The sequence below is a fragment of the Canis lupus genome, chromosome 8, assembly GCF_011100685.1.
Source record: "Canis lupus familiaris isolate Mischka breed German Shepherd chromosome 8, alternate assembly UU_Cfam_GSD_1.0, whole genome shotgun sequence".
Classification (NCBI taxonomy): domain Eukaryota; kingdom Metazoa; phylum Chordata; class Mammalia; order Carnivora; family Canidae; genus Canis; species Canis lupus.
In genome coordinates this window covers 28,522,933-28,547,155 of record NC_049229.1, presented here as the reverse complement: position 1 = coordinate 28,547,155, position 24,223 = coordinate 28,522,933, and the positions used below count along the sequence as shown (strand labels likewise).

The 24,223-nt window shown below is 43.6% G+C and overlaps 1 protein-coding gene across 2 annotated transcripts in view; it reads left to right on the top strand.

Moving 5' to 3' along the window:
* The window catches only part of NID2 (nidogen 2), a 61,036-nt gene that overhangs the window by 8,137 nt on the left and 28,676 nt on the right, over positions 1-24,223 (top strand). For both annotated transcript variants that reach the window (XM_038544712.1, XM_038544713.1), the window contains exons 3-8: positions 2,328-2,560; positions 6,092-6,813; positions 17,094-17,243; positions 17,674-17,919; positions 19,134-19,334; positions 20,689-20,919. In XM_038544712.1, the coding sequence (XP_038400640.1) occupies positions 2,328-2,560; positions 6,092-6,813; positions 17,094-17,243; positions 17,674-17,919; positions 19,134-19,334; positions 20,689-20,919 (1,783 nt within the window). The remainder of the gene's footprint in view (positions 1-2,327; positions 2,561-6,091; positions 6,814-17,093; positions 17,244-17,673; positions 17,920-19,133; positions 19,335-20,688; positions 20,920-24,223) is intronic.

Below are 24,223 nucleotides of genomic sequence, written 5' to 3'. Positions count from 1 at the left end.
TTAAGATTTTATTTATTTATTCATGAGAGACAGAAAGAGAGAGAGAGAGGCAGGCAGAGACACAGGCAGAAGGAGAAGCAGACTCCATGCAGGGAGCCCAGTGTGGCACACGATCCTGGGACTCCAGGATCACGCCCTGAGCTGAAGGCAGATACTTAACCACTGAGCCACCCAGCCATCCCAAGCATGCGATTCTTGATCTTGGGGTTGTAAGTTTGAGTCCCATGTTGGATGCAGAGATTACTTAAAAATAAAATCTTTAAAAGAAAGCAAAATAAGTTAAGTGTGTCTATGTTAGAGAACAAAAAGAAAGATTGTGTGCTTTTTTTTCTTGAAAAGCATTTAACACCTGAATTGCTGTGTCCTATAAGCAAAATGTCAGAACTATACTTTGAAATTAAGCATTGGAGAAAGGAAGAATAAACATTGGAAGAGTCTGAACACCATATGGGGAAGGGCCCAGGACAGAATGAAATGCAAGGCACTTTCCTATTGTTTGCTATTTTATTTAGTAAGATATGATGTTCTTTTCTGGGGCCTACTTTTGTCTGTCTAGCAAAATGGAGAAATAATACTCCATTTATTTAAAATGTTATTTAAAACATTGTTTCAAATAACATTTCTAAGAGTCACATTATTTAGGAAGTAGTGGTATTTATAAATAGCTCCCAGTTCCCTACCAAATTGTAAAAGGAGAGGGATTTAGTGAGAGAAAGGAGTCCTAAATATAATACCGGTTTAAGATAAGGAAATACCACTAACAGATTACTTGGGGGTATGGATGGAGATAGCATTATATAGGTAAAGGCAAAAAGCGTCTGGCTGAAAATACAAGAATAAATTGAACTTTAAGGAGTGATTTTATGAGGGCCTAGGTGTGGAGTTTGTGGCTAATTCAGACTCCTGGCCTCTCACTCTGGTCTGCTTTGGCTCCTCCTGTGTTTATTAATGTTCACAGGCTGCCTCTGTGATGCCTCCCAGCCTAAGCCTGACACCTCACACACCCTCATCTGGCCTGTACTATCTTCAACAGTAACTGTCCTGAATTCCAGCCATGGCCGTTCCCTTCTAAGTATAAGACTGTCCTGGGCAGAGACTCCCTTCTTTGCTCCATTTTCTTCAGCACCAAGTGTAATGCCTCATGTTTAGTAGGTACTTGGCTGAATTAATGTGCAAGTGAATTAATAAGTGGAGTTTACAAACACAGAAACAGCTAACCAGGCAAGATGGAGGTAAATACTAACCAGAAACACCCACAAAGGTGTTATGGGTGGTCAGAGAACAGAAATAAATCTACAGAGAATCATAGAATACCTCAGGAAGGGCAGCATTAGAAGGTTAAGGGGGTTTCCAGACACAGAGAAACATGAGCAAAAATACAGAAGCATTAAAGTATGTTAAAGCACAAAGGGGAATATTACTCAGTGTGATGAAGACCCAGCGGATCTAAACCTGGGGAAAGAGTTTGGGGCAGTTAGAAACCACCTTGAATGGGATGCTAAGGAGTTAGGATGCCTAGTGGTGCAGGGTATGGACTCTAGAGCCTGCTGACCTTAGGCAGATCTGTTAGCCCACATGTCTTGTTTCCTGGTCTGTGAAATGAGAGTCAGATAACTCAGGTGCTGGTGTGAAAAGGCAGATGAAAGAGAAAAGAGAGAGGCTGTGAGAATAGTATGGAGGCTTTTGGTCAGCCGGCCAATGGCTAACACCATGCCTGCCCATAATAGGCATTCAGTAAACGCACAAATGAATGAATGAATGAATGCTCCACATGAGTGCCCAAGGCAGTAAACTAAGACAGCAATTGTGGGAATACACAGGTGAATTTTGGTACTTGCTTTTTTTTTTTTTTTTTAAGATTTTATTTATTTATTCATGAGAGACACAGAGAGGCAGAGACATAGGCAGAGGGAGCCTGAGGCAGGACTCCATCCCAGGACCCCCAGGATCACAACGTGAGCCAAAGGCAGATGCTCAACTGCCGAGCCACCCAGGTGCCTGATACTTGCTCTTAAAGACGGTTGGATGAGAGAAGTTTGAAACCTTAAAAACATTATTTTTGGAACCTATGGTTCTTACCTATGCATATTTCAAGTATTGACCTAAATGATAAAAGAGGATTATGGTAATGATATAGCTTATAAAATTATAACTTGAAGAGGAATTTGAATGGAAAATAATATATAAAAGCAATTTGGAGGAATCCCGAGAAGGTAGGAGACCCTTTATACTTTAATGATGCTTTGCTTGCATTGTTTTTTCTATTCTTATTTAATTAAGAATCTTACCTATTTTTTTTTGTTTGTTTGTTTGTTTGTTTTTCATAGCTGAACACTTTCCAGGCAGTTCTGGCATCTGATGAATCTGATACCTACGCCCTCTTTCTTTACCCTGCCAATGGCCTTCAGTTCTTTGGAACCCGCCCCAAAGAGTCTTACAATGTCCAGCTCGAGCTTCCTGCTCGGGTGGGCTTCTGCCGAGGGGAGACCGATGACCTGAAGAGAGAAGGACCCTATTTCAGCTTGACTAGCACTGAGCAGTCTGTGAAAAATCTCTACCAGTAAGTAACATAGGGCATAAGCCCTTCCCTGTCAGATGTAAGGACCCTTTGCAGCTACCCAAACTTGAGTGGCCATAACACCATTAAATAATATCTTGATGACTTCTTTTTTTCTCTCTATTTAAAGATTCTATTTATTTATTCATGAGAGACACACAGAGAGAGAGAGAGAGGCAGAGACACAGGCAGAGGGAGAAGCAGGCTCCCCATTGAAAGCCCAATGTGAGACTTGATCCCAGGACCCCGGGATCACAACCTGAGCCAAAGGCAGATGCTCAACCACTGAGCCACCCAGGTGCCCCTCTTGGTGGCTGCTAAGGGAGGCTTCAGGTCAAAACCAGGAACTAGATTAGACCCTGGGAGGAGCAAATTCACCAAAATATAAAAGGCTCCCTATCCTTTCTCCCCTATTTGGTACAGACATCAGAAACAGAACAGTGTGTATGTGTTTGCACAGCCACTGAGGCTTGCTATGGAAAACATTGCTCTTGGAGCCACATAAAAATATCCAGTAATATAACAGATTTTTCCAGGTTAATCATTTCACAGGAGGAGATGTTGTGATTTAGTCATTTAGACAGATACATGTTAAAAGTTAAGTCAAGAATAGTGTAATTTGGGGCAAAGGGAAAACCAAACACATTGGTAGCATTCAGAGGTCTCAGGGTTTCCGTACAGCTTCATCAACTGAAACCACACTGGTTGGTTTTCCATGAGGTAGCTGGCACATTCCTGAGACCCATCAGAGGTTTACTCTACTAGTGCAGTAATAAGCCCCTTTGCTCTTTGTCGGTCCACATAGTACCATATCTGGGTTAGCACCAGTTGGTATTTGTTAATTTTAGGGCTTGTGAAAAAAGAATCTTTGCTTTTATTTCTTTCCCAAGTCCGGGTCTAGAAGCCAGGCGGAGTACACTGGTTACTTAGCCTCGCCTAACTGCTTTTCCCTTCCATTACATTATTCCTGAGCCCTGGAACACCTTACACTTTTGCATGCCATCTGCTTTGCTCGGCTGCCAGCAAGCAGGCCCTACAACCAAATATGGTTACTTAGAGCTGGCATTTATTGAGAGCTTGTTATTTGCCAAACACCATGTAAAACACTTTCCACAAGTTATCTTAATTAAAACTCACAAGAATCCTAGGAGGTAAGTTCTACTATTTTTCTCAATTTGACAAATGTGCATAGGGAAGTTAGATTGCCTGTGACCTCAGAGTTATTCAGGGGCAAGTTCAAAATTCAAGCACGAGCCTGGAGTTCTGAACTACTTCTTTTGTGCTGAATCCTCATCTCCTTTCCCAGTCTTATGACCCACCTTGGGCATCTTTAGGTCTCCACCCAGACTGCCTTTAGAAATCCAGTTGTGAGAAAACTTAGCTCTTTGCTTTCTCTTCTATGGTTGGTTGCACCTTCCTCTTCCACTTTTCCACAGATTCTCTTCTCCTCACACATTATTGAGAGATCACAATGGGCCAAACACTTGAAATACAAAGATGTCTGAAACATAGGCCCCGCACACACTAACAACCTGCACTCTGGTAGGGGCGACACACAAACAGATCAACAATTCCAGAGCATTGGAAAGAGTGCCAGCAGTACTCAGGGTACAGGAGGCAATGGGGGCCAAACAACCTGCAGGAAAAAGCAGTTGTGCTTCCCCACTGCGGTGATAAAGACCCTTTGGAACTAGGAGACACATGCGCATGTGCATGCACTCACACACACACACACACACACACACACACGCAGCGCTCGCATTTACCTCTGTCAGTGCCTGCCCTCAGTTTGTATTTTTGATGCTTCCTAGAGATCTCCAACTTGCTTGATGAGAACAGAGAAAGATGTGGTACAGAGGGAGGGACTTTTCTTTAGTATAATCCATGATTAACATAAAAAAGAAAGCACAGACTTTAAGCACAAATTACCCAGTATCACTACCCATTTCACGTGATAACCAGTGTTAGTTATTTGAGGACTATAGGACCATGCAGAAACTTTTAAAAACCAATATGGTTCTTTTGCTATCCATGCGACATTTTCCCATTTATCACTATTTTATAGGTATCATTCAGGAAGATACGTGTGTTTTTTCTTTTAATCATTTTAAGACTACAAAACACTGCATCATAGTTATACTATGCCATTAAGATAATAACTTATTGATGAACACTTAACATGTTTTTTTTAATTTTTCTCATTATAAATATCATTGCAGAAACAGCAGAACACAAGTTGCTCAGATTCTCATTTCCACTAACGATAACTTCTTAAGAGTAGAATTGCTGAGAAAAGCTATACACAGTTAAACATTCTGATGAACAGGAACATACTGCCCTTCCAAAATGTCCAGTGTATGTCCTCACAAGATAGAGCTGTGATCAGCAGCTTGTCAATATTTTATTTTATTTATTTATATATTTATAAAGGTTTTTATTTATTTTATTTGAGAGAGAGAGAGCGTGCACAAGCAGGGGGAGGGGCAGTGATAGAGGGAGAAGCAGACTCCCCACTGAGCAGGGAACCCAACAGAGGCCTCCATCCCAGGACTCCAGGATCATGACTTGAGCCCAAGGTAGATGCTTAACTGACTAAGCCACCCAGAAGCCCTCTTTTCAATATTTGTGAATCTGATCAGTGTAAACGTTTATATTCTCACTCTGATTTCTTTGATTAGGAGTATAATAGCTATTTATCTATCTTTGTGACTTCTCTGCCCCTGTCCTTTGCTATTTTCTGTTGGAGTGTTTGCAAAGAGAGCTCGTAAATAAGAAAAAATATAGTGAGTATATTAATCCTTTTATATGATGTGAATATATTTGTCCAGTTGTTCATCTTTAAAGCTATTTACCATCTAGAAGCTGTAAGTTCAGGGTTGGCAAAGTTATTGTTCTCTTCCTTTATGATTTTAGGTCTTTGTTACTCTTAGAAAGTCCTTCTATACCTTCAATTGTAGGAATGTTCCTCAATTTAATATTCTATTTTACTTTTCATTTAAATTTTCAAAAATACACAGAAGAATTGAGGGAATACGTAAATGAACACCCAAAATCTCATCCCCTGGATTTAGAGTTGTTGATATTTCACCATATTCATCTTTTTTTAAGTATTTTAAAGTCAATCCCAACATTAAGGATCCAGGACATCACTAAGTCTCAAAATTATGTACAATAATGTATCATTATTGTTTGTTTGGCAAAGATTTTTAAGCATACATTTTCCCAAGCGTGTTAAAAGTAGAGAAGGCATAAAATACCCCATCATTCCCTATTCGTTTTCAAATAGCCAGATTTTAGACAAAATATGTGAATTTTAGAGATTTCTAATTTGATGGTCTAGCGTTCTGAAACCTAATGTCAAAATTTCAGTATGGTCCTTTTAGTTAGCATGTAGGCCTGGTTCTATTTGGTTTTATACTAGGGAAAACTTTAAATCTGATCTTAATAGCTTTCAGTTTTGAAATAAATTGCTCACCATTGTAGGATGGTGGGTAAGTGGACACTTTTGTTATGTACCGTTTCCTTTTTATTTAGACAGAGCAACCTGGGGATTCCTGGAGTGTGGGCTTTTCATATCGGCAGCACCTCCCCACTGGACAATATCAGGCCAGCCACCATTGGAGGAGACCTTACCAAAGCCCACCCTTCACCTCCCCCAGAGCAGTCCTTCAGGCCTGAGGCAGCCCTGGAAAGTGACTACACTGAGGACAATTTGGATTATTATGATGAGAATGAGGGAGAAGTGGAATACCCCCCGAGTGAACCTGAGGAAGCATGGAATGGCCACAGCAGTATTGACGTTTCCTTCCAGGCGAAGGCTGAGCTGGGACCTGGAGGAGGTGGGATATCTCCACCGGATTCTGTTCCAGCCTCCCCTTTGCCGCCGCATCTGACAGCTAGTGATGGGCAATCCTACCCTGAAACAGAGTCTGCCACCTTGGACCCTCAAACCAAAGAGGGGAGAGTCCTAGAGGGGAGAGATGTTCCAGATTTAAATGGCCGAGTGGAGTCTTCTGAACAGCCAGGGACCAGAGGCCCAGCCCCATCAGAGATAGAAAGCGATTCACTGGATCCTACCCGGGGAACCCCACCTCCCCATCCAGGTAGAGGGGCACCGCTTTCAGAAGAGGATGTTCCTCCAGCCCATCCTGGAGGAAAGGAAGTTCTTCTGAATTACTCCGTGCCAGCTCATACTCCACTGGGTCAGGGGAGGCAAGTGCTAGGTGTGGAAGATGTCATTGGTTCCAGCACGGAGGGTAAGTGCCTGAGAAGACTGGGTGCTGGGATTTCATTTTTAAGATGCTGGTTTGCACAGAGTTGCGATTTTTCTCTCAAGTGAGTTGGTGTGATGTTTAGCAAAATGAAGATTGGAATGGACTTTTAAACCTATGTTTCAGGAGATGGAGTAGCTTTCCTTTGCCAAATAAATCTTGGCAGGCAGATTCTGTTGGAATTTCTTGACCATTAATAATGTTTTCTACAAATGGGCCTCATGAAGCAAGTGGGGAAGAACTAGGTTGCTCGGGCCAGCTATGCTCTCAAGTGTAATGAAGTATTTCAATTTGAAAGTTCAGCAAAGGTGAAACGTTCTGGGGTTTCATAGACATTACAGGGATGAAAGGGTTAAGGCAGTTGTTTTAAGTGACTGGTTATGCTGGCTCAGAGGATCATTCCAGATTCGTACTCCACTATGGGACAACGCGTGTGCTCTTCTTGGTGAGAGATGCCTCGGTGGCGTGTGGGAGAGAGACCCATGGGGAAAGAAAATTGCTAACCACCTGTGTCTTGTCATTTTTGGTTCATGGCTGTGCAGCTGTGGTATTCACCTCCCTGGAGTCTTGTCCTCATTTCATGACTCACTGACCAGAGTGAGGGGCCAGAAAAGAAATGCTGAGAGGAGGCAGTGGTTAATTAATACAGACACGAAGTCATGTCGCCTTCCTTTCCTTGTTAAGACTTGTCACATTGGTTCTTTCTTTCCAATCAGGGATGTAAACATGTGAGTGGGCAACTGAGCCCATTTGTTCCAGGGATTGCTCTTCTGACCTCTAAGAGGAGGAAAGGGGCCAGAGGTGAAAGCATTCTTCAGGACCTCTTTCCCCCCCCCCCCCCCCCCCCACCTTTTCTGTTTCCCATTCTTTTGTAGTAAAAACAAGTCAACCTAGCAAAGAGGGCCTTCTGGGTTCTTCTGCCGTGGTAGGGATCAAGCAAGAATATGTTTGAAGATGTGCCTATTCTAGGAGGAAAGAAACGATTTTGTGATGAAAGTGGCCTCGTGTAATGATTAGAGGGAGAGCTATTGGTGTCAGAGTTAGATTTGAATCCTAGATGCTTTGCTTGCTTGTGCGTTTGCTTGAGGCACTCATGGAACCCCCAAGTCCCTGATTTTTCTTAAATTTGCTGAGGGGACTAAATGAGATAACAAAGTTCTCAGTGTCTGCACTAACTGATCCTTAATAAATTGTGGCTGTTGTTTCTATAGGAGATTTAAAACAGGAGGAATGGGGTGAAGGGATGGCAAGAGACTAGCCAATAGGCTTGTTGAATCACCGTGCTTTATTTTGTGCTGAAGGGCCACATTTCAGTTAAATCCAAGATGTGAATTTTATCGGAAGGCTTCAGAACCTTCACTTCCTTATGACAACCTCCTGACTTTTCAGTGAAAACTCTGTATATCTAAAGAAAATGTAAAGCCAAGTATCAAAGATTCATAGTAAAGGGATTTTGAGGTAAAGATGGAATCCTAAAATGGTCTCTTCCCTTGTGACTTCCTGGCCTGGGAAGAGGTTGGAATATTAAGCAGATCTGTGGAGTGATTTATTAAGGAGTTAAGAAGAAGGGGCTGCACAGCCTGCTTTGAGCTGTGAGAGGTTAAGCTCGCTGCAGTAATAGGGGAGGAGGCTTAAGGAGAGTCAAGAACAGAGGCAGCAGCCATAACCCTTCTGGGGCATGAACTCTGATATTTAGCAGCTGCTGGAGGGCGTTTACTCCTGACGTCTTAAAAATGGCAGAATGCATATGAAAAAGCCGGTTAATACACTACGACATTTAGGGGGGAAAAATCCAACCAGAAACATTTGAACAACAACAAAAAAATCAGCAACAGCATGTTAGAAAGCACAGAGAAAGACTTGGAAACTTGAAAGCACAGAGGGAAAATGGGCAAGCTTCTGCTTTCCCCTCAGGTTTTAGGAAGACTGTGTGGCTTATGGGACTATGCAGTTATGACATTTTCTTTTTTCAGATGAAACATTGGCACCCCAGAGGTCTGTGTGGACTTCCTCTGGGACAGCTGGTGGGTGGGGATGGTGGAGACTCACACAGAACATTGCCTACAAGTGCCCAGCTGTGAGCCATCCTGCCTGGCTGTTTCTACTGATGGAGTAGAGAAGCATGGCTTTAGGTGTTAGGTGGACTTGAGCTTGATTCCCAGCTCTGCTGTGTGGTTTTTGGTAAGATGTATACTCTGTTTGAGCCTCATGTTCTTCGGCTATAAAATGGAGGAAATGTAGACCTCATGACGTAGCTGTGAGTATTAAAGTTGAATATGGAAGGCACCAAGCCCATTGCATTTTAATTTCCCCTTTAAACTTAGAAGTCATCTTGCCAAATTAAGATATTAAGATTTAAAGAACCCCCAAATCTCTCTCCCTTTCAATTTTTTCCCCTTAGGGACTCTTTTTAGAGGCTCTTCTTGTTATTGAGAAATCTAGATTCTTTTCAGAACATGTGTACACCACGCAAGAATGTCCCAACCACATTCTAGTTCTGTCCTCAAGTGTATTACTCACTTTGTTCTGTTCTCATAGACCACAGAGCCAGCAATAAAGTGGAAATGCAAGCATCCTGTCTGAGGTGCCTTGTGACTCCAGGGAGCTCCAGTAGCTTGTCGACAACCCAGAAAGTTACATGAGCACCTACTGCATGTCCTTCTCTGACTGAAACACTAGTAGAAGTTTTGCCTGGCATTTACCACATACCCAGTGGGTTGCTAAGTGGAACTTGCTTTAGTTTGTGCTGCCAGGGTCACTCTTCTGAGCTTCCCTGTGAGGTAGATACTCTTATTGTTCCCATGTTACAGAGAAACTGAAGCCTGGAAATACTGAGCGATTTGTCTGAGTAAGAGGCAAGGAAGCCATGGAAGGATTGGCACAGGTGGTAAGGTAACAGAGCAGAAGGTAGCCCTACGTGTCCCTGCGGTCTGGGAAGTCTTTGTGACGGAGGAGGGCCTTGAGCTGGACCATGGGCTCAGGGTCTGAGAAGGAAACTGGGGAAACAGTCTGCACAGAGGACTGACAAGTATGGAGATGGAGAGAGAGATGATGAGGGGGTGGGTGAGAGAGGTCAGAATTACAGCTGACCGGGTCTGCCTGTGTGGTGGGGAGCAGGGGTCATGACTTCCAGAGCTCTTAGATATTCTTACACCTGCTGAGGTGGTGCTACCAGGAGCTTCATCTAGCCTCAGTCTGCATGGTGAATTAGAAAGGGGAGGGACACCCGGCTTTCAAAACCTACTCATACAGACTCCATTGTGGGATCCTCGTGTTCCTACTTAGATGGCAGTCGAGCTGGGAAAGCCCAGGCTGTCACAGGGATTTCCCTGTGGCTTTTAGTCCAACCCGACTTTTGGCTTTGGGAAAGGCTGCAAGAATGTGTTACTCATGCAGCTTCCACCTCAGGATGAATTAGAACAGGCTCTGCCTCCCCATCCGACCTTCCAGAGGAGAAAGCGTCTCTCCTGGGTACACCTCCAGGGTGCTCAGGATCTGTGAACACCAAGGCCTCCCATACCGGTGAAGACACCTGCAAGGGAGAGCCTGCTGGTGATCCTAATAACTGTTTGTCCAAGCAGCATCGCTACACCACACACACACACACACACACACACACACACACAAAATAAACACACATGAAAACTGGAGGAAAAAGCATGCCACTGTTTTTCATTTACAAAGTTGGATGTGGTTTTTCTTACTAATCATTCTTCAAGGCAGGGAAACAGGAAGATCTTTCCTTTAGTGAAAATGTGGGTCCTTTTTTGAGCAGTGAAAGCTGTCAAAAGTAAAAGTCATGCCAGCTGCCAGGGGCAGCCCCATGCCGGGAGCCCTCTGTCCCCTCTCTTCTCGCACACTGTGCCTGGAGCCTGCCCACTGTCCCCTTCCACGTGGCTCCGTCAGAGCTCTTAGAGAAGGGGGCAGGCCAGGCCCAAGGCTGAAAACAGGTGCTTAAATGTTGCTGGCAAAAGGAAAAGTGAAGGACAGATCCAAAGCAGTGCAGAGAAGTTTCCATATGCGTGAGTAACTTCCAATTAGGACACATCTCAAGTACTTTGGTAATGCCTTTGCTTCTTTTCTCTTATGTATCCCCGCCCCATTTTTCTTTCTATTAAGGATATGAGTAAAGAAGCATTAAATGGGGATCCCTGGGTGGCGCAGCGGTTTGGCGCCTGCCTTTGGCACAGGGCGTGATCCTGGAGACCCGGGATCGAATCCCACATCGGGCTCCCGGTGCATGGAGCCTGCTTCTCCCTCTGCTTCTCCCTCTGCTTCTCCCTCTGCCTCTCTCTCACTCTCTCTCTCTCTGTGACTATCATAAAAAAAAAAAAAGAAGCATTAAATGGGAAAAAGAAATGATGTAAAAGTCCTCATGTGACGATTGCTTCAGCTACTGTCTAACCAATTAACAAAGCCTTTGCAAACTGATCACATCAAAACTGGCTGGCCTCCATCCTCCTGCTGTACCCTGAGTCACCAGCAGACTTGACTCTACTGTTCTGACTCTTTGGGACAGGTGCTTCCAGGCAGAGAGTGGGTCCCAGGAGGGTCTGGAAGACAGCCTGTGGGTAAATTCAGGAGACAGGAGGCCATGGAAGAAAAATGATTTATTAATATATGGACTCTAGTCCACTTGCCTCTGATTCACCTGGGTCTTTCTTTAAGATGCCACTTTCCACACCCCTTCTCCACCTCCTGAACCAGAATCTGCATTTTTAAACCAGGGTCCCTGGATGATTCCAAAGGCCACACTTGAGTACTGCCTGGTGTAATAGAGCATGGGACTTAGAGCCAGAAGACCATATTTCCATGGGCCTTAATTTTCTCATCTGTAAAATGGAGATGATATCTATTTACCAGAATAGAAAGAAGTGTGAAAATATATCCAAAATTGATGTGGAGAAGCATATAAATGATGACTGAAAGAGAAAACTGCCACTTTGTTTTGGGACATGCTCATCACACATCTCATCCAGTTGAGATTCAGACATTGACTCTATACCTTCAAGTAGTTCAGCATCTTTGGATCTCTCTGCATTTCCCATAGAAATTTGGCTTGAGGTTGATAGCTGCATGTGGGATCCTGTTTCTAGGTCCATTTCTGCCTTTTCTTCAGGGAGGGGATTTGGCTTCGAGGCTTCTGGATTCCCTCCACTAAAGGATCTTCACTTTGCATGCTTGTGGATCTGGGCCTGAGTGGGCAATAAGCACCGAGTCCTCCTGCTCAGCTGGCCAGGAATGAACGTGAGAGCATTCCCTGAAATCCCACCACCCCAGGAGCTGCTGTCAGATGAAATTCATTTACCACGCATGTTAATGAGCATTCTCTAGCTCTGAAATGGAAAATTTACAGATGTCCCGAAGGTCATTACCTATGGGCATAAGAACCACCTGGGGAGTGGTGCAGGTGCAGATACCTGGGCTCCACCCCTAGAGCCTGAATTGGTAGGGCTAAGATGTGCCCTGGGAATTGGCATTTTTAACAAGCCCTCCAGGTGATTGTGATGCAGTGATCCCCCTTCCCCAACCCACAGTGAAATGCCAGCTCTCCTTCTGCCTGGTTGAATGGTGCCCTGCTGAGGCTCTAAGTCCTGTGGGAGGGAGCAGAGCTTCCCTGATGCCTCCAAGCTGTTGCTTGAATGGATCCCTCACAAGCCTGCCCCACCACGGTGCCCCTGTCTCAGGAGACGGCAGCTCACCGAGATGTGAAGGTCACCATAGACATCTCTCTGTCTTCTCTTTCTCCCTCGCTCTTGCCTTCTCTCCCTTTCTGCCCTTGTTCTCTGCTCCATCCAACCCATCAGCAAACCCTGTCAGCTCCATCTTCAAAATATTCCATATCTGGGCCCTCTCCTCTCCAACAGCACTTCCAACTGCTGGCACCCACTTACTGGCTCGTTCTCTGAGGTATCCTTAAGTCTGATGTCGTCACTCCTCTGCTCTGGACAGCTCAGTGGCTCCCCTTCTCACTTGGACTGAGGCCCAGCTCCATCCTATGACCTGCGGGGGCCCTCCATCAACTGGCCCATACATCCCCAGCCTTCTCTCACTGCCCCTGCTCCTCTCCCAGCACCCCCGTGTCCTGCTGATAGTGTCCCTGCCTCCAGCCTCTGCCCGGAGGTACCCCCTCTTCTCCCATGGTCTTCTCTGATCCTGCTGTTCTAAAGAACAAAGTCCCCTCCCCATCAGCCCTCTTGACCTTCCCTAAGATTCTGCACAACTCTTAATCAACATCTGTGCTAAATAATTTACCTGTCTGTTCACTGCTGCCTAGGAGAATGTAAGCTTCAGTACAAATGTTTGTCTGCTGTGTCTCTAATTCCTAGAACAGAGCCAGGCCCTTAGTGAGTGCTCACATTATTTTTTTAAGATTTTATTTATTCATGAGAGACCCAGAGAGAGAGGCAGAGACAAAAGCAGAGGGAGAAGCAGGCTCCCTGCAGGGAACCCGATGTGGGACTCATCCCAGGACCCCAGGATCACAACCTGAACCAAAGGCAGATGCTCAACCGCTGAGCCACCCAGGTGCCCAGAGAGCTCACATTATTTGCTGAATTAATAAATGAAAGAAAAGTGCAATGGGCATTTACCTTTCCCCTAATGAGCTGTTGTAAGGTGTGCATCTGTGTGCACATCTATGTGAAGGCAGGCACAGAAAAGCCATCCTAAGGGAAACATGTGTTCCCCATTAGGAGTGAACCCATCTTTTCCCTGTGTAGCTGTCCTGGGGCTGGAAGGCTGAGCTTCTATCTGTGATGCAACAAGCTCCATCCTGCGAATGCAATGTTCCCCCCGAAAAAACTGCTTATGAATATCCCCAAGCCAGCTTCCCAATAACCACTAACCTGTCATAATAATAGTTTAAGCCTCCTTATGGCCTTTCATGGAAGCCTAACCAGTGTTTTTTGTTGTGAGGAAAAGTGCAGTCTGGATGGCAGGCAGCTCAAACTTTTGCACAGTTGCCTTTGTAAGCTGCTGGCTGCACTACCAAGCTCCTCTCCTGTTGCCCATATGAAAGCCATGCCTGCGCCTTTTTAGTTAAATTAACCCACTCTCCCTATTTATTGTCTTCCCGTGTCCCAGGTCTCCCTGTTTGATGACTCACTCTTGCAAAGGGGACTGAGTGCAAGGACACGTCTTCACCAAATAATAGAGGGAATATAATATAAACTCACAATTTAATTCAGAAGAACTGTGTTTAGAGCTTGGTTTTATTTTTCCTCAACCTGAAAATGACTACCCTTTAGATCTGTATCAGATTGCTTTTTTACCTTGGTACTCAGAAATATGTTCAGAAAAAGTGTGGCTTCTGGCGATGAAGGTATGAGAAGTCTGTCACCCTGATTTTAGAGAGGAAGGAATAGTGCATTTCTGCGGATTGCACAGAGCCACCTGAGCTGTGGCCAAGGTTGAGTTCTAGAGGTGGGGGTGCCCCCCCACTGTAATCCCCTATGCCATGTCCCTCCCCACCTGGTTCTAGAGGAGAGTCCTGCCTGAGGCAGTGCCCTGAGCACTTACCAGTGTGCTGCTTTCACTAAGCGCTTACCTTTGGAGCTGGAGAAACCCAAGACTGACCAGTTACATTAGTTTATTTTACTCAAACTAGGTCCCCACAGACTTCTTAAACCAATGGTAGACAATGATACGTAGTTTTCTTCACAACAGCATCTATAATATCCGTTCTGGTTTTTGTGGTGATGGTGGTGGGGGAAGGATGCGAGTTCTATATCACTTTCCTATTTCAAAAAAAAAATGTTCAGGGCAGCCTGGGTGGCACAGCGGTTTAGTGCCGCCTTCAGCCTAGGGCGTGATCCTGGAGACCCGGGATCGAGTCCCACGTCGGGCTCCCTACATGGAGCCTGCTTCTTCTGCCTGTGTCCCTGCCTCGCTCTCTATGTGTCTCTCATGAATAAAATCTTTTAAAAATATAAAAAAATGTTCAGGGTTATGGCTAAATTTTTATTTTTATCAAACTGAAATTTGTCAGCTGTATCATCAAGGCCATATAGCAAGTCTTGAGTCATTGACTTTATTCTCATGATGTTCACAGATATTCCACTTAAACTGTATTACCGTCCTGCCAGCCCCTCGGCCTGCTGCTTTCTCAATCTATAAGCAGCAGTCAAGTACTGCCTGAAAGTTAATGCTCCTCCTATGCTTTTTTTCTCTGCTTGCTGTAATCCCCATCTGGAACATCTCTGCTATCTCCTACCATTAGGCTTGATTTCTAAAGTATGCCTCACATGTTACTTGCTGAAGCCTATGCTGATCAACCTCAAGCACCTGATCAGATCCTTAACCTACCTCTCATGGTCTAGGTACCTGGGTTCCATTGGAGCACAGCTATTAGGAATCTGGAGCCAGGCCTCCTGGGTTCAAATTCCAACTCTGCTACCTACCACCTGTGTGACTTCAGGAAGGTCCCTTTAATATTTTTTTGTTGTTGTTCAGTGATTACTATTTTTTTTATAAATTTATTTTTTATTGGTGTTCAATTTGCCAACACATAGAATAACACCCAATGCTCATTCCGTCAAGTGCCCACCTCAGTGCCCATCACCCAGTCACCCCCACCCCCCGCCCACCTCCCCTTCCACCACCCCTAGTTCGTTTCCCAGAGTTAGGAGTCTTTCACGTTCTGTCTCCCTTTCTGATATTTCCCACTCATTTTTTTCTCCTTTCCCCTTTATTCCCTTTCACTATTTTTTATATTCCCCAAATGAATGAGACCATATAATGTTTGTCCTTCTCCGATTGACTTACTTCACTCAGCATAATACCCTCCAGTTCCATCCACGTCGAAGCAAATGGTGGGTATTTGTCATTTCTAATAGCTGAGTAGTATCTTTTATCTGCAGAACAGGAATAAAAAGAGCCCCTGCTCACATGCAAATTGAAAGCCTTAATAAACTTCACAGTAGTCTCTGGCATAGAGGAAACACTATTTAAATGTTCACTTTGTTCGATTTTTACTTGCTAATAAGTCCCTTTCTGGCTGTGTTGTGACTTACCATGGTGCTACATCTTCCCTCTGTTGGTTTGTTTTCTGTTCTTCCCCGGAATCCTGTGTGCCTACCTGTTGATCTTTCCATTTCTTCCTTACCCTCTTGTTTCCTCTTTCTCAGACCTACATCTGAAGCACAGCTGCCACCTAGGTTTGTCTAGGAGTAGGGTACCTGTCTTCCTTGGGAGCTGGCACTTCGCAGCAGCAGCAACAGAGTCCAGCACTGGGGTTCTGTGCTGTCCCTGGGCTCCCGGAGTCTCCCAACTCCCTCTTGCCCCCGGGGAAGGTGGAGGCCAGGTGTGCATGGCCACTTTGCCTCCTGGTGGCCACACTCGGATTAACATCATCCCTGGTGTCCAGAGAGAGCCTTCTCTTTTCCCTTAACGTCCTCTAGTCACACTCCACTCCCTTGGTCATTTCCTTTATGGACAATGGCCTCTGCCCCAGTTCCTTTGTTTCTTGGGAGTACAGATGGTTGCCTTTTTATTAGTGGGCAGAATAAGTGGAAGATGGAAGGAATACTACTGGTCCACTGGGGTCTCCCAGAAGAGCTGTGATTGTGACCCACTGTCTTATACTGCACAGCAATCTTGCTTGTGCCATACTTGCCACCAGAAACCCTGCAAAGGCATAGGACATCTAACAGCTGCATTCCCCTCTCCCTCCCCCTCCTCCCTCCTCTCCATACACTTTCCTTAGGGGGTGTGCCCTTGAAGGCCCTATTCAGAAGAGAATCTACTTCCCTGGGCAGTGAGAAGCTACAAGTTATTCTCTCTAGGGTCAGTGTCCCCTAGAAGAAAAGCATTCTTGGACCTGAGACCACATTTGTTATTTCTCTCTTCGGTCTTCCTCTCGGGGTCATTGCTCTCAGGTTGAGCCACATAGAACTGCTGCTATGTGACCATTGTAGGTTCATAAGATGGCAGCTTTGTGCAGGTTGGCCTAACCTGTGCTTACTGGTTGGCTTTTATGTTCCTGCACCACCCCCACCCGAGTGGTGAGTGGTGCAGCCTCCTCTGACTTCACCAGCTCTATGGTGAGACCAGATGGGAGCAGTCAGCAGTACTTCTTGTCAGAAGACCAAGTAAGTGAGTTCCCCTGGGTTGAATGTTGTTCCTGTCTCCTACACATCAACCTACTTGTTTATTACAATCTGAACTGATTTTATGGAGTAGATGTGGTGTCCCTAATGAAATTTGACAGCAACGATGCTGGAATCACTTAGTCCTTTTAACGCAAGTTTGTTTTTACTTTCCAGTCTTCACGTATAATGCTGCCAACAAGGAAACCTGTGAACACAACCACAGACAGTGCTCCCGGCATGCCTTCTGCACGGACTACACCACTGGCTTCTGCTGCCACTGCCAGTCCAGGTTTTATGGAAACGGGAAGCACTGTCTACCAGCAGGTAAGGGATACAGGCTTGACTGGACTGGGGGCTGCTCCGTGGGTATTTTCACTCATTTCCAACTGCTGCTGTGAGCTTATGGACCTTGCATCTCCCCTGCTTGAATCAAAGCACTGCCAACTTGCAGGTGCTTAATAAATGTTTGAGAAATGAACACATTTGGGCTGATTTCCCAATTTGAGGATTAGCCAGAAATCTTTTCTCCTCTTTGCCAGCTCTCATTAGAGTCAAAGTGGATGGGAGAGTGGGAGGATGGGAGAAGAGAAATCGAAGACAGGTCTGTTTTGTATGTAGATGGTTACTTGGTTGGTGACAGCATCACGAAGATGGCTAAAGACCGAGTTTTGGGAATTGTGAGTGGAATTGTTTTCTGTGCACCCATCCCCAACCTGGATGATGGTCAAAATTGATTGGATTTGCTGTCTTTTAGGAGCGCCTCATCGAGTCAACGGGAAAGTGAGTGGCCACCTCCGCGTGGGCCACTTGCCCGTGCACTTCAGTGACGTGGACCTGCATGCTTACATTGTGAGCAATGATGGCAGAGCCTACACGGCCATCAGCCACATCCCTCAGCCTGCGGCCCAAGCCCTTCTCCCACTCACACCAATTGGAGGCCTATTTGGCTGGCTCTTTGCTTTAGAGAAACCAGGCTGGGAGAATGGCTTTAGCTTCACAGGTGAGTAGGAGGGGCCTTTGAAGAGGAAAGAGGATTATTCCGTGAAAGAGGATTTGTTTGTTCAGTGTTGCAGAGCCACAGGTGTATAGTTTTCTGTGTGGAGGTAGTTGGGAATGGTTTGGTCTTACAGGACTGCTTTTGAAAGACTGATTTCTTCCACACGTTCTCCAAGTTGTCCTGAGAAATAGGATGATGCCATCTGGAGCATTTATGTCCTCTCACTTAAATCAGTTGAAGCTTGTCAGGTTGTGTTTACTTGAGTTGTTAGATGCAGATCTGTCAAATAGGGATGCATGAATGGTGATTCCAGGGTATCTGGAGAGGAGTTTACTTCATGAGCAGACTTCCTTCCTCCTCTCACCCCTACGACCCTGACCTATAATGGTACAGACCAGTGCTTCTCAGACTCAATGTGCAGCCCTTGTGAAAGGGCAGATTCTGGCTCTGTGAGCCTGAGTGGTGGTTGGGAGGGCGGGGGCTGTGATTCTGTTTTCCTAGCAAGCTCCCAGGAGATGCTAATGCTGGTCTAAGGACCACATGTTGATAGCAAGTGTTTTGAGGATACTTTTTGCCTCTTTCCTCCCTACCTGAAAAGGCTTGTTTCCTATTGGATTTATCCTTATCATAGGTACTGAGAGAAAAGTTCTTCCCCCACCTCTAGCTATAGACTCAAGAGCTATTTGTAAGAACTTGTTTTTCAGCAAATTTTGAATGAAACTTTGAGTTAGAAGTAGGTAGAGTATATCCAGTCACATTTGAATTTCAGGTAAACAGTCATCATTTGAATAACCTAGTAAAAGTACCAAATATTGTATGAGATGTATCATACTAAAAATACACTCATTGTTTCTGAAATTCAAACTTAACTGGGTATCCTAAGTTTTTGTGCTAGTTTTTTTGTTGTTGTTGTTGTTGTTAAATCTGGCACCTTACAAAGAGAAAGCACAAGGTGTTCCTAGTAGCTTCTCACAGAAAACAAGCTGTTACAAAGAGAAGCAGTTTGAAATGAGGCAGGATAAAATCACACTGTTTAATAGAAGATTTGGGGAACCAATGAAATCAGCAGCTGGTAGTACTTAGTTCTGGATATCCAATGATCTTCTGAGGCACTGTTTCCAACAGTGGTAGAAATTAAGATGTATGACGTGGTAATTATTATTGGAGGGTACTACATCTCATCCTAGCTGTGTGCTGAAGTCTCTCTTCCTCTCCAGGTGCAACCTTTACCCATGATATGGAAATCACTTTCTACCCAGGAGAAGAGAGGGTTCAAATCACTCAAACTGCTGAGGGACTTGACCCAGAGAACTATCTGAGCATTAAGACCAATATTCAAGGCCAGGTGCCTTACATCCCAGCGAATTTCACAGCCCACATAGCTCCCTACAAGGAGGTTTACCACTACTTGGATTCAGGTATGTGTAGTTTTGACATCTATAAAATGGGGACAGTACATACCTTACGAGATATTTGTGAGGATGACGAGTTATTACATGGAACGTCCTTAGAACAGTGTGTGGCACATAAAAGGAGCTCAATGTCCTTTTTATTACTCTTACCAGGTATATAGTATAAGGGAGAGAAGTGTTGGCTGCTACACAAATGAATATCAAGATCCCTCTCCCAGTACTAATGTAATGCCAGTAATTAATCAAGAGCAACCTTGTCTCGGGGGGTGGGGGGTGGGGTGTGGGAAGGGGTTGTATAATTACATACAGTTTTTAACCATCTGTGCTCTTTGGGACACAGGAAATTATGGACTGTTGGAATTTTTACTTGTCCTATACCCTTGTTTCAGCCTGTTTTAAAATGAGATGCTGCCCAGTGTTGTAAAACTAATGCTAGATTTGGAGTCAGAAGATCAGAATTCAGATCATGGATGTGTAGTTTAAAATATATGGGAATAAGGTCACTTACCATCGGAGGGCCTATTTTCTCCTCTTTAGAATGAGCATTAAGAACACCTTTTCTCTCTGCCTTCCATAGTTGTTACATGTGAATTGTGATGAGTTTTGGAAAACCACCTGAATGCAAGACGCTGGCTTAGCAGTTGCTGGCCTGCAGCACTGCAGTTTGCTTTGGGCTTTGCCCTTCCTCCTTCTGTGGGGTGAGAGGTAGAAGCCAGGCAGGAGATAAAGAGAGGAAGATGGGTAGTGGAGACCCAGGTGGTAAACAGAACAGCTGATGGCCAGAAAACTAGCCCAGGCTTCCAATTCCACACTCAAACTGAGACAAACGGCCCCTTCCTTGGCCCAGAACTCTTCAGACTTATGTGCAGGGTGTTGGGAGCTGTCACATCGTGTAATCTAGAAAATGGACTGGTTGAAAACTTGGGGTATAGAGTCAGGCTGCCTTGTGTTCCAGTTTCAGCTCTATCCCACACTGGCCTTGTGTCTTAGGCTGCTTCTCAACCTCTGTAAGGCTCCCTGTACAGGATCACAGGCTCACGTTGCTGGTATGAGGTATATATAAGGCAGTGCTTCTATAGCACTTGGCATGGCTGGCACAGAGAAGCAGAATTTATCCTTTGCTAATAATGACAGCAGTGATTCTATCTCCTGCCGCTTAGCACTTTGGCTTTGTGTCTTCTCAGATTCCTGGAATTGCCTTGCAGGTTTTCCATATAAACTCAGGAACTCCCAAAGGAACGTGCTCCAGGCATCATATGAAAAGCTGTACAGAAAAAAAAAAAATCTATGAAAATCTCCCACATGAAAATCTCTAACATCTTAAAAATTTACCAATTAGGCTAACTAATGTCTATTGCAGCTGTGACCTCCACAAGTTCCAGAGACTACTCCCTCATCTTCGGTGCTATCAACCAAACACGATCCTACCGCATCTACCAGAACATCACTTACCAGGCATGCAGGCATGCCCCCAGACACTGGGCCATCCCCACCACCCGGCAGCTGAATGTAGACCGAGTCTTTGCCTTGTACACGGAAGAAGAAAGCTTGCTTAGATTTGCTGTGACCAATCAGATTGGCCCAGTTGAAGGTATGTTTCCTTCTGTTGTTTTGGGCGAAAGTGGAATCTATTTCTTCCTTCCTTTGTGAGTAGCCTTAGAATGACTCAGAGTTTACTAAGGGTTACTGACTGCCAGACTCTGTGTTAGGTGCTGAGAGTAAGGATGAATAAAGCAGGGTCTGTCTTTGAGGTGGAGACAGGTAGGAATGGAACTTTTAGAACAGTGTTCCTGCCAAACTAGGGAATAGAGTGAAGCTGGTGTGTGCCAGTCTGTGTTGGAGAGACACATGTGAACAAGGTGAGACCAGTCAAGAGGGAAGATGAAGTATTATAATAAGAACAGGGTGCTGTGAGCCTCCTCTGGAAGTTGAGGGAAGGGGTCCCTGGAAAGTGACAGTTTAGCTAGAGCTTAAAGGATGAGAAGGATTTCACCAAATCAGGATAAGACAAAGAGCCAGTGCCTAGAAAAACAAAAAGAACCACATTTAAGAAAAACCCAAGTTAACATCATTCTCAGGAGAGACTGGATGCTTTCACTCTCAGATCAGAAATAAGACAAGGATGTGTGCTGTTGCCACTTCTATTTAGCACTGTATTGGAAGTTTTAGACCAGACAATTAGGTAAGAAGATAAAAGGCATCCAGACTGGAAAGGAAGAAGTAAAATTATCTTTGTTCTCCTGTGATATAATCTTATATGTAGAAAATCTAATTCATTAAACTATTAGAACTAAGTTTGGCAAGGTTGCAGGATATAATTTTTGTGTATTGATCTTTATTTCTATATAATGAGCAAACTGAAAGGGAAATTTTAAACAATTTTGTGGCAAAAATGTTTAGAAATAAAAAAATTTTAAGTGTAATACTTTTCACTTTTACATTAAAACCTATAAAGCAAAAAAAAAAAAAAAAAAAAAAAAAAACCTATAAAGCATTTAAAAAAAATAAGACCTGGGACACCTGGGTGGCTCAGCGGTTGAGCGTCTGCCTTTGGCCCAGGATGTGATCCTGGAGTCCCGGGATCAAGTTCCACATCGGGCTCCCTGCATGGAGCCTGCTTCTCTCTCTGCCTCTCTCTCTCTGTGTGTCTCTCATGAATAAATAAATAAATAAAATCTTTAAAAAAAAATAAAATAAAAATAAATAAGACCTAAATATAAGAAAATCAGAAGACCTTCTTTGATGGTTATGAGTCAGATGACATAGTATTAACATGGCAATTCTTCCTAAATTGACTTCAAGATTCAATACAATCCGATTCACTGACCTTTTTGCAAAGACTGAGAAATGGATCCTAAAATTCATGGACATTTAAGAAACCCAGAAGAGCCAAAACAATAGTGAAAAAGAACAAAGTTGGAGGAATTCCACTTCCTGATTTCAAAACTTAAGAGTAATGAAGACCATGTGGTCCTAGCATAAGAATGGATATACAGATCAATGGAATAGACGTGAGAATCCAGAAATAAACACATTTATAGCCAATTGGTTTTTCCCAAGGTTGCCAAAACAATTCAGTGAGGAGAGAGTTTTTTTTAACAAATGGTTCAGGAACAGCTGGATATCCACGTACTAAAGAATGATGATGGACCCCTATCTTACACCATATATAAAAATTAACCAAAAATGGGTCAAAGACATTAATTTAGCTAAGATTTTAGAAAAAAATAGGGGTGAATTTTTATGACTGAATTTGGCAATGGCTTCTTTAGATAGGATACTAAAAGCATAAGCAAGAAAGAAAAAAATTGGGTGTCATCAAGATTAATAGCCTGTGCTTTAGAGGATAGTATCAACAAAGTGAACATACAATCCACAGAATGGGATAAAATATTTGAAAATCCTATATATTTTTTTAAAGATTTTATTTATTTGAGAGAGAAAAAGCATAAGAAGGGGGAGGAGCAGAGGGAAAGGGAGAAGCAGGCTCCTTGTTGAGCAGAGAGTCCATTGTGGCTGGATCCCAGGGCCCTGAGCCAAAAGCAGATGCTTAACTGACTGAGCCACCCAGGTGCCTCCGAAAATCCTATATTTTAATAATAGACTTGTATCTAGAATATATGAAGAACTCTTACAATAAAAAGTAATCTAAAAGAAATTTAGAATATTTTTCAGAATATATACAAATACTCAAGCACAGGAGAAGATGCTCAATATCATTACTCCTCAGAAAAATGCAAACAGTCAAAACCATAATGATGCAACTTTACATGCATATGGACAGCTATAATAAAAAAAGTAGGTAATAACAAGTATTGGTGAAGATGTGGAGAAACTGAAACCCTCCTACACTGCTGGCAGGACTATAAAATAGTATGCCTACTATGGAAAACAGTTTCTCAAAATTAAATACAAGGTTACCACTTGCACAATTCTACTCCTACTTACAGAGCTAAGAGAAATGAAAATTTATGTCCCCACAAAAATTTACACATGAATGTTCATAGCAGTATTATTCAGAATAGCCAAAAGGTAGGAACAACCCAAATGTCCATCAATTGACAAGTGCATTTTTTAAATGTTCTATATCCATGCCATGGAATATTGCCAAGACCTGAAAAGATGAGGTACTGATATGAATGAATTTTGAAAACATGCTGAGTGGAGGTAGCTAGTCACAAAGGACAACCTATTGCTTGATTCTATCTAATGAAATATTCAAAAGAGGCAAATCCATAAAGACCGTAGATTAGTGGTTGCCTGGGGCTGGGCCATAATAGGAGGATCGGGAGTGGATAGCCAAAGGGTACTAGTTTCTTTTTTTGGGAGAGGGAGGTTCAGATGTTTTAAAATTGATTGCAGTGATGGTTGAGTAACTGTAAATATACTAAAAAACGTCTAATTGTGTACTTTAGATGCGTGAATTATATGGTGTGTGAATTATATCTTAACTGAAAAAAAAGTTGGGGGGGGCGAAAAATACTAAAGCAGTGTTTCTCAATTTTGTTAGAATTAACCATACCGTGAAGCTTGATAAACATGATTTAAAAAGTTCTAGGCTTTTTAAGGCACCATCATGCCTTGTTAAGGCATTAAGGGTGTGAGGAATCTTAAGTAAATATTGCTAAGTGAGAAAAGCTGGTCTGAAAAGGCTTCAGCTGTGTGATTCCAACTACAGTTGACCCTGAACAACATGGGTTTGAACTGTGTAGGGTTACTTATCTGTGGATTTTTTTTTCAATACAGTACTGTAGTCTTATGATTTTCTTAACATTTTCTTCAGTTTATTATAAGAATGCCGTATATAATATACAAAATATGCGTTATGAGTAAGGTTTTTGATCAACGGTAGGCTATTAGTTTTTGGGGTGCCAAAGTTATGCAGATATTCAATT